This window comes from Pseudonaja textilis, chromosome 2 (genome assembly GCF_049901715.1).
Source record: "Pseudonaja textilis isolate UNSWEBS1 chromosome 2, rPseTex1.2, whole genome shotgun sequence".
Taxonomy (NCBI): Eukaryota; Metazoa; Chordata; class Lepidosauria; order Squamata; family Elapidae; genus Pseudonaja; species Pseudonaja textilis.
The window spans coordinates 157,008,431-157,021,398 of NC_141991.1; the positions used below are offsets into that span (position 1 = coordinate 157,008,431).

The 12,968-nt window shown below is 42.3% G+C and overlaps 1 protein-coding gene across 2 annotated transcripts in view; it reads right to left on the bottom strand.

Moving 5' to 3' along the window:
• Window positions 1–11,226, bottom strand: part of LOC113444447 (uncharacterized) — a 37,810-nt gene extending 26,584 nt beyond the window's left edge. Inside the window, exon 1 of one of the 2 annotated variants that reach the window (XM_026713224.2) lies at window positions 10,957–11,226. In XM_026713224.2, coding sequence (XP_026569009.1) covers window positions 10,957–11,023 — 67 coding nt within the window. In that variant the 5' untranslated portion in view covers window positions 11,024–11,226. The remainder of the gene's footprint in view (window positions 1–10,956) is intronic. The other variant, XM_087926128.1, reaches the window with a different exon arrangement.
• Window positions 11,227–12,968: the final 1,742 nt, after the last annotated feature.

A 12,968-nucleotide genomic window follows, 5' to 3' on the forward strand; every position in this document is an offset into this window, starting at 1 on the left:
CAGTTCAGGCAGATGGCGTTTCTGAACCTGCAGGATGCCCTAGAGTGGGAGCCTCCGCAGGTTAGGCACAAGGACGGTTGTTTGAAGTTGTTTGTCTGTCCCGCTCCTACCTGTGAAGGCTTCTGATGCTTAAGGCGGTTGATGTCTGACGAGTCTGTGGGGTCTTCTTCACTGAGCACTTCTTCAGAATGGACTGTTGGGCTGCTGGGCTTTAATGGAGTGCCCTGAATCTCAGCTGCTGACTGGGCAGAGAGCTCAGCAGCCAGGGCTTCCTCCATGGCTAGGGCCAGATTCAAGTCCTTTTTTGCCAGCAAACGTCTTTGGAGTCTCAGGTCTCTAACCCCACAGACGATCTGGTCCAGCAGCATGTCTTCCAGATATTCTTTGAAACCGCACTGTAAGGCAGCTGTCCTCAGGGCAGCCATGTATTCGTTGATCGACTCCCCCACTGCCTGCTTCCTGATTCTGAATGCATACCTTCTAGCGATCTGGGATGGTTTTGGCGCGTAGTGATTGGAGAGTATTTCTTGTAATTCATCCCATGGGACGCTTCTGATGACGCGTGGTGCGACTAACGCTGTAGCGGTGTCAAAAACGGCGGCCCCACAATAGCTGAGGAAATAAGACTTCTTCCTATGTTCTGCAGCGTCAGCTAACCCGATGGCATCGAGGAAATGGCTGAAGCGATTCTTGTAGGAGTCCCACGTTTCCTCGCTTGGCTTGAATGGCGGGAATGGTGGATTAGCATTCATCGTGGGAAGTGTCAGGTTCGTCTTCTTCGATCGTCTTTGAAATCGCGCTCTTAAAAGAGCGCAGGCTGTGACTGTCTCTCTGGGTTACGTAGCTCTTTTTGAATTTCGCGCTCTTGGTGAGCGTTGGCGGCCGCGGCTACGGCGCCGGGGCTCGTTTCAGTGACTGCGGCTCGAGTAATGGTGGTTTGAATTTCGCGCTCTTTGTGAGCGTTGCGCGGCTGTGGCTACAGCGCTTGTGACTTCACTCTCAGTGATTTACAGCTCTTTGAATAGACGTGTCTGGCTAGCCTTCGACCATCCCATCCTCGTCGCCAGTGTTGTGGAGCGATGGTAAGGAAGAGGCATGAGACCAGAGCGTACAACTAACAAGGCTTTATTGCGGGGAATAAAGGGTTGTCGCGTCTGCTTGCTAACTTGCAGACTAGCGGGCGACAACGGGCTGGCTCTGCCCGACAGCCGGCTTATATAGCCGACTGTCAAATGGAGCCAACCAATGGGAGCGGCTGGTGCTCCCGCTCAAACAGCGGACCTGGTTGGGAACCCCCACCAGTTCCACAGACATAACAAAAGGGAAAGCAGAACCCAGCAGTCTCAATATTCCTGCAGAGATACTGAAAATCTAGGCCAGCCAATAGCTGATAAGACTCCTGCCCCCTGGTCCCTCCCAGTGCAAACTGAGAAACTGGTTTTACTAGTGTTTCCAGCAGCAGTTCAGCGTAGCTGGCAGCATCAGAAGCCAATTAATGTTATAAATTCAGGCAATAAAGGACAACAGAAATGTCCATAGGATTGTTTAGGAACTAGATCAACCCAGAGGCATAGATATATTGATTAGTGTTAAGTGTAGTACAATATAGCATAGGTTTAGTATTTAGTTTAAAGCTGTTTAAATTTAGATATTAGGAAGTTTGTTATAATAAAAAACCTCTCTAAAAACACCGGGAAGATGACAATAATCTCTTTGCTGGTGATCTCAATTTTCCATTTCTCAAAAGAGCCCTTACATTAACTGTTGCTAAATTCTCCAAATCGAGGCCTTCAGATAAGACCTGGCTGACAAACCTGTACCAGCTAGCACAACTTTAATCTTCTTTCTGATGGCTTTAGATGATCTCCCTACTCCTCCTTCTCTCTGCATGGGAGACAAATTGCAGGCTATATCATTCTTCTCTTTGTGTATCAGTTACTATGTCAGCTCCCCTACATTCAAGTCTGAATCATGCATCGCTTGCTTCAGCAGCCCAAGACTGCTTAATTTAGCCACATTTGGATAGCTGTTTTTCTTTTCTCTAGCCCCTCACCCATTTCAAAATACATTTTGTAACTTCTCCCTACATATGAAAGGTTCTCTGTTGGTAAAACTCAGTTATTTCTCAACTAATTATCAGCAAGGAAGTAGAGTTTGTAAGTCTTGGTGCTTACATAACAGGATAGAAGGTATCAGTTTTCCATTTTCTCACATAACTCTTCTTTTAGGAAGGGTAGGGTGTGTTCCCCAAGCCTTCCCCTGAATTCATTGATTCTTGTTTTGCAGATAGAATTCTCTGAATCAGTTTCCTATCTAAAGAGATAACCATCCATTTTTGTTGTCTCCTTACTGATTTGAATTACAAACCTGCATAGTTATAGTGTGAGACATCAGCAGGTAAGTCTTCAGTTGATGTCTTTAATGTTTTCAATCTAAAGTAATAGTTGGTATTCTACGACTAGAGTAATTTACAATCCCATCAGTTTTTTAATAGATACACATGTATCGAAATTTACTTTAAAACTTTCCACCTCCTGCTGCAGAGCACAGGCCTTCTTTTCTGAATACTTTTTTTATTTAAGTAAGAGTTTTTTTTAAATAATAATAATACAAAATTGAATACCCCCATCTCAAAGTGTGGCAACAGGATTTCTCCCAATTCCACATCAGATACATAAAAAGAAATGGAAGATTAAAGTCTGGAGTTCTTAACATAAACTGACTACAGAAAACAATTTTTAAACTCTTAGAAGGCTTTTTAGCATTCAGGAATCCAATGAAGCTTTAGAGGTTTACTCTTCTCAATTAAGAATTTGAAACCTTGTTCTTTAGTGGAAAAATTAGATATAAACTGTCCACAATAACCTAAGAATAATTTTATATCTTTCTTAGTCATTAGAGTTGAATCTATTGATTAGTTTGCAGCTTTTTCTCTTCTAGTTAAACTAATTGTTTACATAGCTGAAATATTGCAGTTCAGAATAATCTGAACTGGTGGTAAAGTCAGCTTCTTTGACTCTGGACTTGAGATGACATTATTTAATTGCTACCAATGTTCCTTACAAATAATACTGTAAGTTACTCCACAGTACATTCATAATAACAGAATCACAGAGTTGGAAGAGACCTTGGAGATATTTTAATCCAATCCCTTGCTCAAGCAGGAAACCTTATACCACCTCAGACAAGTGACTATCCAGTCTCTTCTTAAAAACCTCTACTGATGGAGCGCCCACAACTTCTGAAAGCAAGCCATTCCACTGAGTAATTGTTCTCCCTGGGAGAAAACTTTTCCTTGTTTCTAGATTGGTTTCCTCCTTAATGAGTTTCCACCCATTGTTTCTTGATTTGCCTTCTGTTGCTTTGGAAAATAGGCTTTCTTCTTCTTGGTGGTAGCCCCTTAAAGAACACAAATTGGAACACAGCTATCATGTCTCCCTTAGTCCTTCTTTTCACTAGACTAGACATATCCAATTCCTGCAACCGTTCTTCATATGTTTTAGCCTCCAGCCGACTAATCATCTTTGTCGTTCTCTGCACTCTTTCCACTGCTTCAACACTTTTTAATAATGTGGTGACCAAAACTGGATGCAGTATTCCAAGTGTTACTAGGGCTTTGTAAAGTGGTACTAATACTTCACGTGATCTTGATTCTGTCCCTTTGTTAATGCAACCTAGAATTGCATTGGCTTTTTTGACTGCTGCTGCACACTGCTTCAATTTTGCCTAAAATAATTTTGTCCATCGATTTCTAAAAGGCTCTTGGTGCACCATGTCAATCAAGTCATTTTGTAGACGACTACTTGAGTTGTCGCAAGTGCTGCCTTCTCCTCAGAATTCCTTTCTGGAGATATTTGGTATCTCATATCTGCATTTGATTATGCTCCTGAATAGATATTTAACTCCACATTCCTATAGTAGATCATCTATTTTAGACATCAAGAACCTGCTGCATTATATTACTACTGTAATATAGACCATAATTAAAAAAAAATATTTCAAACCGTTTTGAAATTTTGTTCCCTGAGACACTGCCATAGCAGAACCTCTAAGCATAATCTTTGAAAAATCTTTCAGGACCAGCTCCTCGCCTAACCTATGGTCACAAGCCACGGTCACCCCTATCTTCAAAAAGGGAGACCCCAGCCTAGTTGAAAATTACAGACCAATCTCCTTATGCTGCATCACCTGTAAAGTCATGGAATCAATTATTAACCAATCCATTATCCTCCACTTAGAGACAAACAACCTACTCTCCAATAAATAATTTGGTTTCAGAAAAAAACTATCCTGTAATCTGCAACTCTTACACTGCAAAAACATATGGACTACACAACTTGATCAGGGCCAAACAATAGACGCAATCTACATAGACTTCTGTAAAGCCTTTGATTCAGTGGTACAAACTACTAAAATTAAAATCTTATGGTATCTCTGGACAACTGCATAACAGGATAGAAGTATTCCTGTCAAACAGACAACAAATGGTCAAAATTGGGAGTGTCCTATCAAATTCTGTACCTGTCAATAGTTGTGTCCCCCAAGGCAGTGTTCTAGGACCAACTCTCTTCATACTCTACAATAAATGACCTCTGTGATCATATTAAGAGCAACTGCGTTCTCTTCGCTGATGATGTAAAGTTGTTCAATACCACAGACAATACTGCTACCCTTCAAAAAGATCTTGACTATGTATCAGAATGGTCAAACAAATGGCAACTTTAAATCTCAACAAATAAATGCTCTGTCTTACATATTGGCAAAAAAATCAGAAAATAAAATACAAGCTGAATAGTCAAGACCTTGTTGATGATCCAAGCTATGTAAAGGACCTTGGAATACTCATCTCTAATGATCTAAGTGCTAGAGCCCACTGTAACTACATAGCCAAAAAGGCATTAAGAGTTGTTAACCTAATCCTACGTAGCTTTTTCTCTGGTAATATCACATGACTAACTAGAGCATACAAAACATTTGCTAGACCAATACTCGAATACAGCTCATCAGTCTGGAACCCACATTACGTATCTGATATTAGCACAGTTGAGAAAGTCCAGAAATATTTCACAGGAAGAGTTCTCCACTCGTCTACTCGGTATAGAATACCTTATGCCACCAGACTTGAAATTCTAGACCTAGAAAACCTAGCACTATGCCACCTTCAGTCCGATCTAAGTATGGTATATAAAATCATACATTGCAATGACTTACCTGTCAATGAATACTTCAGCTTCAACCATAACAATACAAGAGCACACAATAGATACAAACTCAAGGTTAATCGCACCAAACTTGATTGCAGGAAATACGGCTTCAGCAACAGAGTGGTCAATGTCTGGAATACTCTACCTGACCCTGTGGTTTCTTCCCCAAACCCCAAAAACTTTAACCTTAGACTGTCTACTATTGACCTCACCCCTTTCCTAAGAGGTCTGTAGGGGGCGTGCATAAGTGCACCAATGTGCCTACTGTCCCTGTCCTATTGTTCCTTTTATTTTTCTTATAGGTACCCATTTCATGTATTCATAACTATGTATATACTTATACCTATTATCCTGTAAGCAATTAAATAAATAAAATAAATCTCAGATCTATACAATGACACACTGTTCCATAAATATACCAAACAAGTTTGTACCAATAGAAGAGAATATTTGTACCTCAGAGTTGAACTGCGGGGTCCTTGGTGTTCTCTGAGCTTGGTTGTTTTCTTGCAGATGATTTATTACCTAAATAGGTAGCATTATCATTGCTTAGATGATTCATTGATGATGTTACCTAGTTGGGAAAAGAAATGTCTGCAACAAAACAACCAAGTTCAGAGAGCACCGAGGACCCCCACAAACAAGTTTGTCTGCTGTGGCTTTTCACTCCTGTTTTCTCTCAGGAATTTCTCACTCCCTTAAAGATTTTTCACTTTGAGCCTCTCTCTACTTCTTCCTTGGAGTTTCACTTTCTCTCCTGGGACTTCTATCACATTTGGAAACCCCCAGTCTACCATTTCTACTTTCCAAGGAAGTGTTCTATTTTCCTCCTTTGCTGACTTAGGAGTGCTAAAATGGTATAAGAAACTTCACTTGGGACAGGACTAGCATCTGATCCACCCTCACATATACTTTCACTTCCTTATTTTACGAACTTTACAGCTTGGACTAATTATTGTAACAACTTCCTGCTCTCTTTTCTCTTTCTGCTGACACAGGAACATTATTCTGATTCATTCCTGACCTACTAGTACTAGTGGGAGTACAAGTTTAGTATAGTACTAGTATAATCCATGTATTGAACTAAAAAGATGTGCTCTAGATATTTACTTTCTCTTTCTTAGAGAAACATTTTTCTTCATATTACAGCAGTCTATATTACTAAACAAATTAAAAGCATCTGAAACAATGTCCAAACTTTTCAGTTTTAAAGAACTTTCATAACAGGTTAGATAAATCAGAAAAACCAACCTGTAGTTACAACATATAAACATTATTCGAGCAGTAGCTTGAAACCAAGACAGTAATTTGGAGCTGTTTGGTGAAGTCCAACCTTTCGAATGCTGTAATGTTTCTTGTAAATGCTAAATTCTTGGGCGATGAAGAAAATGGAGAATGTGCTAGAAAAGCCTGAACTCAATCCATCTAAAACAACTGGCATCAGTGTTAAAGTCTTAGGAAGTGTTCTGTTAGTCCTTGCTTCTAAATTCTAGTTGGGTTCTGCAAACTGGTCAGTACTGACCACTAAAAGCCGCTGTGGTTATTCAAGGGTGGGAATGGACAGATGGTTGAGGATCAAAAGAGTGTTGATGAATGATGGAAGGTCAACTGGGCTCAATTATCCTTTTGAGATCTCTGTAGAATTTCATACCAGTCCTTAATCCTGAAGGTAAAATTTATCTATTTTCTATTAGTATTGTTTTCTTATTATTAATAATACTATTAGTTAAAGCAATATTAGTTAAATTATTTTCATATAGTGTTTGGGGGCTTATAAACAATCTGAAACTTTACAAAGGAAGTGTTGATACCTCTCTTCTAGGCAATTAATTTTCAAGCATGTAATCTAATTTAGTGTTTTAAAGCAGAAATTATCAGATATTCTTAATTTACAATTTACCTTTAATAATAGATATGTTCTGCTTATTATGCTCTGGATGGGTATAAAGCAGACAGAGCAACTCCACAAAGCATCCATACAAAGTCTTTTTTATTGGTTCATTAGGTATCCTTATCAACTCTCAATTCAACAGCTCTCAATTCCTAACTAACTATGCCAAATCCCATTAACTCCAAACTGTCTGGACAGCACAAGATAAAACATATGGAAGGAAACTTTTTAATTATGTCCTTTAAGTATAATAGTTATAATTAACTGCTTAACTAATTAATTATTTAGATTATTATTTATAAAAATAATAAAGGCAGGATATAAATAAATAACCAGTCAATTAACAAGATTATAAAAACCATTTGACATGCATCAGAAAACAACTTTTTTGTTAATTTGATTATGTTACACATCACTTACTTTGATTTAAATAAATCCAACCTTTGTGTACCAACAACTGAAAAAAGTTTCTATTATAAAAAAAAAAAATTATTTTTTTTTTGCAGCTAAAATGAAAGCCAATTTGAAGCAATTTTCCCAGTTTCCCTTCAGTAAAAATGCACTTAATGAGTGTAAATAAGACCATTTTATTTCATTTGATTTTTAAACATAGAATGGCATTAAACATAAAATGGCAGAGCTAATGTGAGCTGTCGGGGTTCTGAACAGACATAGGAATGATTTACGAGTTGCCATGAGGGATTTTGTGTTTGCCACTGCCTCTTACACCAACCTATATGACTGAGTGGTTGTAGGGAAGGATAGGAGTAGGGAGTGCTATGAATATTTCTGAGTGAAAGGCAGAATATAAACATGAAAATAATGTCAAATTATCCAAAGTAGTATGCCTTAAACTTCAGTTGTTGGAGGGGGACAATAGGAGGAAGAAGAATATATTGTATACTGGTTTAGGCTTTCAGGGTTAGTAGGTATGTATTGGGTAGGGTTGAGTTTCAAGGTTTAGTGACTTTGATCTAGACACAAAAACCAAAGACACAAAGTTTCTTATGTTTCACTGCCAACTCTGTTTAGATTAGGGTCGCTAAACCCTGAAACCCCTTTACCCAATGATGGGAAAAGTGTTACTGCTTTCTGGAGCTTATGCACTTGGTTTGAAAAGGTGTGATCCAGCATGGTTCCTGTTATCTAAATTGCCCAGAGAAAGTCCACTTTGCTTGCTCTAAATCAGTGGTTCCCAAACGTTTTTGGTCCGTTGCCCCCTTGGTGCTACAAACTCATCCTTGGTGCACCCCACCCAGGGGTGGAATTCAAATTTCTGTGGGTGTGGCCTAATTTGAGGGTGTGGTTTGCTGGTCACATGACTGGGTGAGCGTGGCTTGCTGGTCATGTGACTGGGTGGGCATGGCCAGGTGACTGGCAAACCAAATACAAGTGGTCCTCACTTAAATGACCCGTTGTTTAGCAAGTGTTCTAATTTATGACTGGCCTCCCCAGAGCTACTTGACCAGTTTTGGGAGTTTTGACAGCTTTAGATCAGGGGTCTAAATCCCACCCCTGCCTGTGTGTGAGAGAGAGAGTGGGAGAGAGAGGTTGGATCAGATCTCTCTCACTCTCTCTCTCTCCCACCAACGCCAGAAAGCCACCGTCAGTCAAAATTCATATTAGTGGTCTCCGGGATTTAAAATTATGAGTTTGGTGGTCCCTGAGGTCCAAAAGTTTGGCGATCCCTGATCCAAAGGGATGAGCCTGAGAGGGGGAAAGAGAGAGAACAAAGAAAGAGAGGAAGGAAATAAAGAGAAAGGGGAAAGAAAGAAAAAGGGACAAAGAAAGGGGTGGTGGTGGAAGGAAGGGACAGAAAGAAAAATAAATAAAGGAGGGAGGGAGGGAGAAGAAAGATGATGAGATATCTATTCTAGTCCAATCACCTGCTCCAGCAGGGTTAGAAGGGCGTGTGTGCTTGTGTGTGTTCTCCTTGTAATTTACCAGTTCATTTTGGTTTTGCCTTCTTCAGGATTGGCACTGTAATACATTGGGGAAAAGTAATTTTTAGGGTGGAGATCTGGTCCAATGGATCTGTTTAAAGCCTCAACAAAATGTGAGAGCTTCCTAATAGTCTTGGCCATGTTTCATCCACAAAACCTTTAATAGAAACCAAAGAGGTTTCAATGTGCTGGCAAAGATGTTTCAATGTGGAAAAGGGCCTCAGTCTAAACTAGGCCTCATTCAATCTGATGCATCAGGTCTCTCTCTTTCTGTCTCTTTCTCTCTCTCTCTCCCTCCCTCCTTCCCTCCCTCCCTCCCTCTCAGACTGGCTTTGCTCTACTTTCCCGATGTGCCTGCGGGCCGGTGCTTTGAACATGGATGAATGGATGGATGGATAGAGAGACAGGCAGGCAGGCAGGGAGGAAGGCAGGCAGGCAAACAGACAGACCTTTTGGGTGGATGGATGGATGGACAGACAGAATGCGACAGCGGCAGCACTTTGGGAAAGCGGTGGCAGTGGCTTTTCCCAACGTGCTGCCGCATTCGAGGCACCGGTTCTGGAGCATTACTACAGTCAATGGGTGAACCTGTAGGGCCAGCACCTCGAACGCCCCCCTGCCGCCTCTTAGCGTCCCCAAGGGGGCCAGCAGAGGGGGGCTAAGAGGTGGCAGTGGGGTGTTCGAGGAGCCGGACGGCCCTGCAGTTTCACCCATTGAGTAGCACTGCTCTGGAGCCGGCGCCGCCAATGCGGAAGCGGTGGCATGTTACATGCCGCCACGGCCGTGTTCGACGCGCCACCTCTCTGCCGTCTCTTAGCGCCTTTCTGCTGGCCCCCTCGGGGATCCTAAGGGGTGGCAGGGGGGCATTCGAGGCACCAGCCCTGCAGTTTCACCCATTGACTAGCACTGCTCCAGAGCCGGCGCCCCCAATGCGGAAGCGGTGGCACGTTACATGCTGCCACAGCTGCGTCCGACACACCGCCCCTCTGCCGTCTCTTAGCGCCTTTCTGCTGGCCCCCTTGGGATGCTAAGAGGTGGCAGGGGGGATTCGAGGCGCCGGCCCTGCAGGTTCACTCCTTGACTGTAGCACCACTCCGGAGCCGGCGCCTCAACCGCAACCCTGAACGCTCCCTTGCTGGGGGGAGGCGGCATGAGAAAATGGACGCGTGGTCTTTCCATTTTTTACTGCACAGATCAAAATTAAAAATTAAAACACTGCAATAAAATAAATAAAATAAAGAGCAGAACAAGTAATGTGTAATTAGTGCTGAGATAATAGAATAACAGAACAACAGTGGCCAAGTCTGGCTAATTTTACAGCCAGTAAAGCAGAATTCCGCTACATTCAAAGAAACGGTATCCTATTGATCTGATAGTAATCGCTATCCATAAAAGAGATCAGAATTCCACGGATATTTTGCCAGGTAACATATTATAAAACTAATCCTTGGATTCTTGTAGAAGACGCAATTTAACAGAACGTGAGCTGTGGTTCCAATGGACTCTTGTCATTCTCAGCTTTGTTATCGGCCCGCCAGAACTGCTGTGGGGAGAGCGTTAGAAGTGCTAGAGTTGATCTTTGGGGAACGTTTCAGTCCTCGAGAAGCGGAAGGACTAAAAAGTTTGTCCTGCCGTCAATGCCATCTCAGGTGCATCATAAAATCCTCACAACATACTTGTATTCTTTTTTTTTCCTTAAAAGTTTGTGCCCTGTCTAACCTGGCATCCGAGGAGGCAGCCTGGGTCGCCAAAACGGACGAGACCCCTATCAAACAACCTCTTGTACACAGGGAGAGGCTCGTTTTTAAGAAGACCCGACTCCGTTTCGGCCAGCCAAGCCAAGATCAGAGCCCGGAGCGGAAAATAACGGCCCCGGGGAGGGGGGGAGGGGGGCGCAGCAAAGGGAGAACTTCCTTACCTTTCGCAACACAGAGCGCGGTTGCTGCCCACAGGAGAGGACACAGGAGATGTTTCCGGATAGTCATATTCAGTATTGAATACTGAATATCGCAAGTAAAAGTGGGTGAAGTGACGAAACAAACTGGTCGTCTCTTCCTGTTTGCCGATCGTCCAGGAAATGTTTCGTATGAAACATTATTCTGGGACTGCGCCTCTTTGAACTTTGCTAGTCCTCTGAATACCACAGTAGAGAGCGAAGACCAGCAGAGAGCAGACCCAACCTGCTCAAAGAGCAATCTGTCCGGTTTGTTAACTCTTCTCAATCTGCCGGATGGTAGGACGTTTACTAAATGCCGCAGCCGTTGCTCCTCTCCTCTCCCCTCGCTTGCTCATTCAATTTATAATGAATGATTCATTTAACAACATTAAGCTCATGCAAAGAAGATCTCCGTAGTAGCAATCCAACAAACCAGTAGAGACAAAACCTAACATTCTAATACCTATGTAGCTCCAGATACAATTATTCACAGAACCCATACTGACCCACACCAAGGCTCATGCAAGGGAACAGCCCACGGTTCAGAGTCTATGACAGCTCCTCAAGTACTGGAAGACACCTTTCATGTCCTCCCTAATCTTCTTTGGTAGACAAGACACATCCAATTCCACAATGATTCATCATACAATTTAGCCTCTGGACCCCAGAGGTGGCATTCAGCAGGTTCTGATCAGTTCTGGAGAACCGGTAGTGGAAATTTTGAGTAGTTCAGAGAACTGACAAATACACCTCTGACTGGAGATTTTACAGTATCTTCCCCTGCCATGCCCACCAAGCCACGCCCACAGAACTGGTAGTAAAAAAAATTTGAATCCCACCACTGCTAGATCCCTTATCATCTTTGTTGCACACTTTCCAGTTCAGGGGTGTTAAACTCACGTCATCACAGCAGCATCATGTGACATATTGGAACTTGTTTCCCCTTCACTAAACCGGGCATGGGCCTGGACAGCACATGACACATCCGGCCCACGGCCTGGGAGTTTGCCAGCCCTGTTCTAGGGGCTCAGCATCCTTTTTGTACTGTGGTGACCAAAAGCAGTATTCCGAGTCTGACCTCACTGGTGCAATATAAAGCTTGTGATCTTGATGCTATCCCTTGTTTGTTTTAGATCATTTATAAAGCCACCTACTCGCTCACAGTGACTCTAGGTGGCTTACAGATAAATCTGTTAATGCACCGGCCTTCTTGGCAGTAGCAGCACACGGCTAGCTCATACTTATGTTGCGGTCTGTTAGAACACCTAGATCCTTCTCACTGTTAATACTGTTGAGCCAGTCTGAACCAACTTGATATGACTTTGAAGACACCGTTTTATTATTTTTATTTCAATTCTTAGGTGATCCGATGGATATAAAGGCAGGATATAAATGACAATTAATGAATGAACAAATAATGTCCTATTGAAATGGGTGATGAATGTGGAGTAATTATCTGTATCAATTGTTAAGTATACCCACCATTCAAAGCATCCAAGACCTACAAGGCTTAGTAGACCAGCGAAATACTGTGAACATAATATACTTAGGCTTCAGCAAGGCATTTGACAAAGTAGACCACCACCTTCTTCTTGGTAAGCTAGAAAAAAAGTGGAATAGATAGCACCACCACTAGATGGACTCGCAACTGGTGGCAAACCATACTCAACGAGTAGTCCTTAATGGGTTTAGGTCTACGTGGAGGGAAGTAAGCAGTGGGGTGCCACAAGGTTCCGTCTTAGGCCCAGTACTCTTCAATATCTTCATTAACAACTTAGATGATGGAATAGAAGGGGAACTTACCAAATTTGCAGATGATACTAAGCTGGCAGGAATAGCTAACACCCTAGATTAGTGATGGCTAACCTTTTCGTTGTTGCATGCCGAAAGTGTGCATGTGCACTTACACACACACACATGCCTGCACCCATAATGCAATGCAGGTGCAACCCCCCAACCCCTGCGCATGCATGCATGACACCCCCATGTGCGGT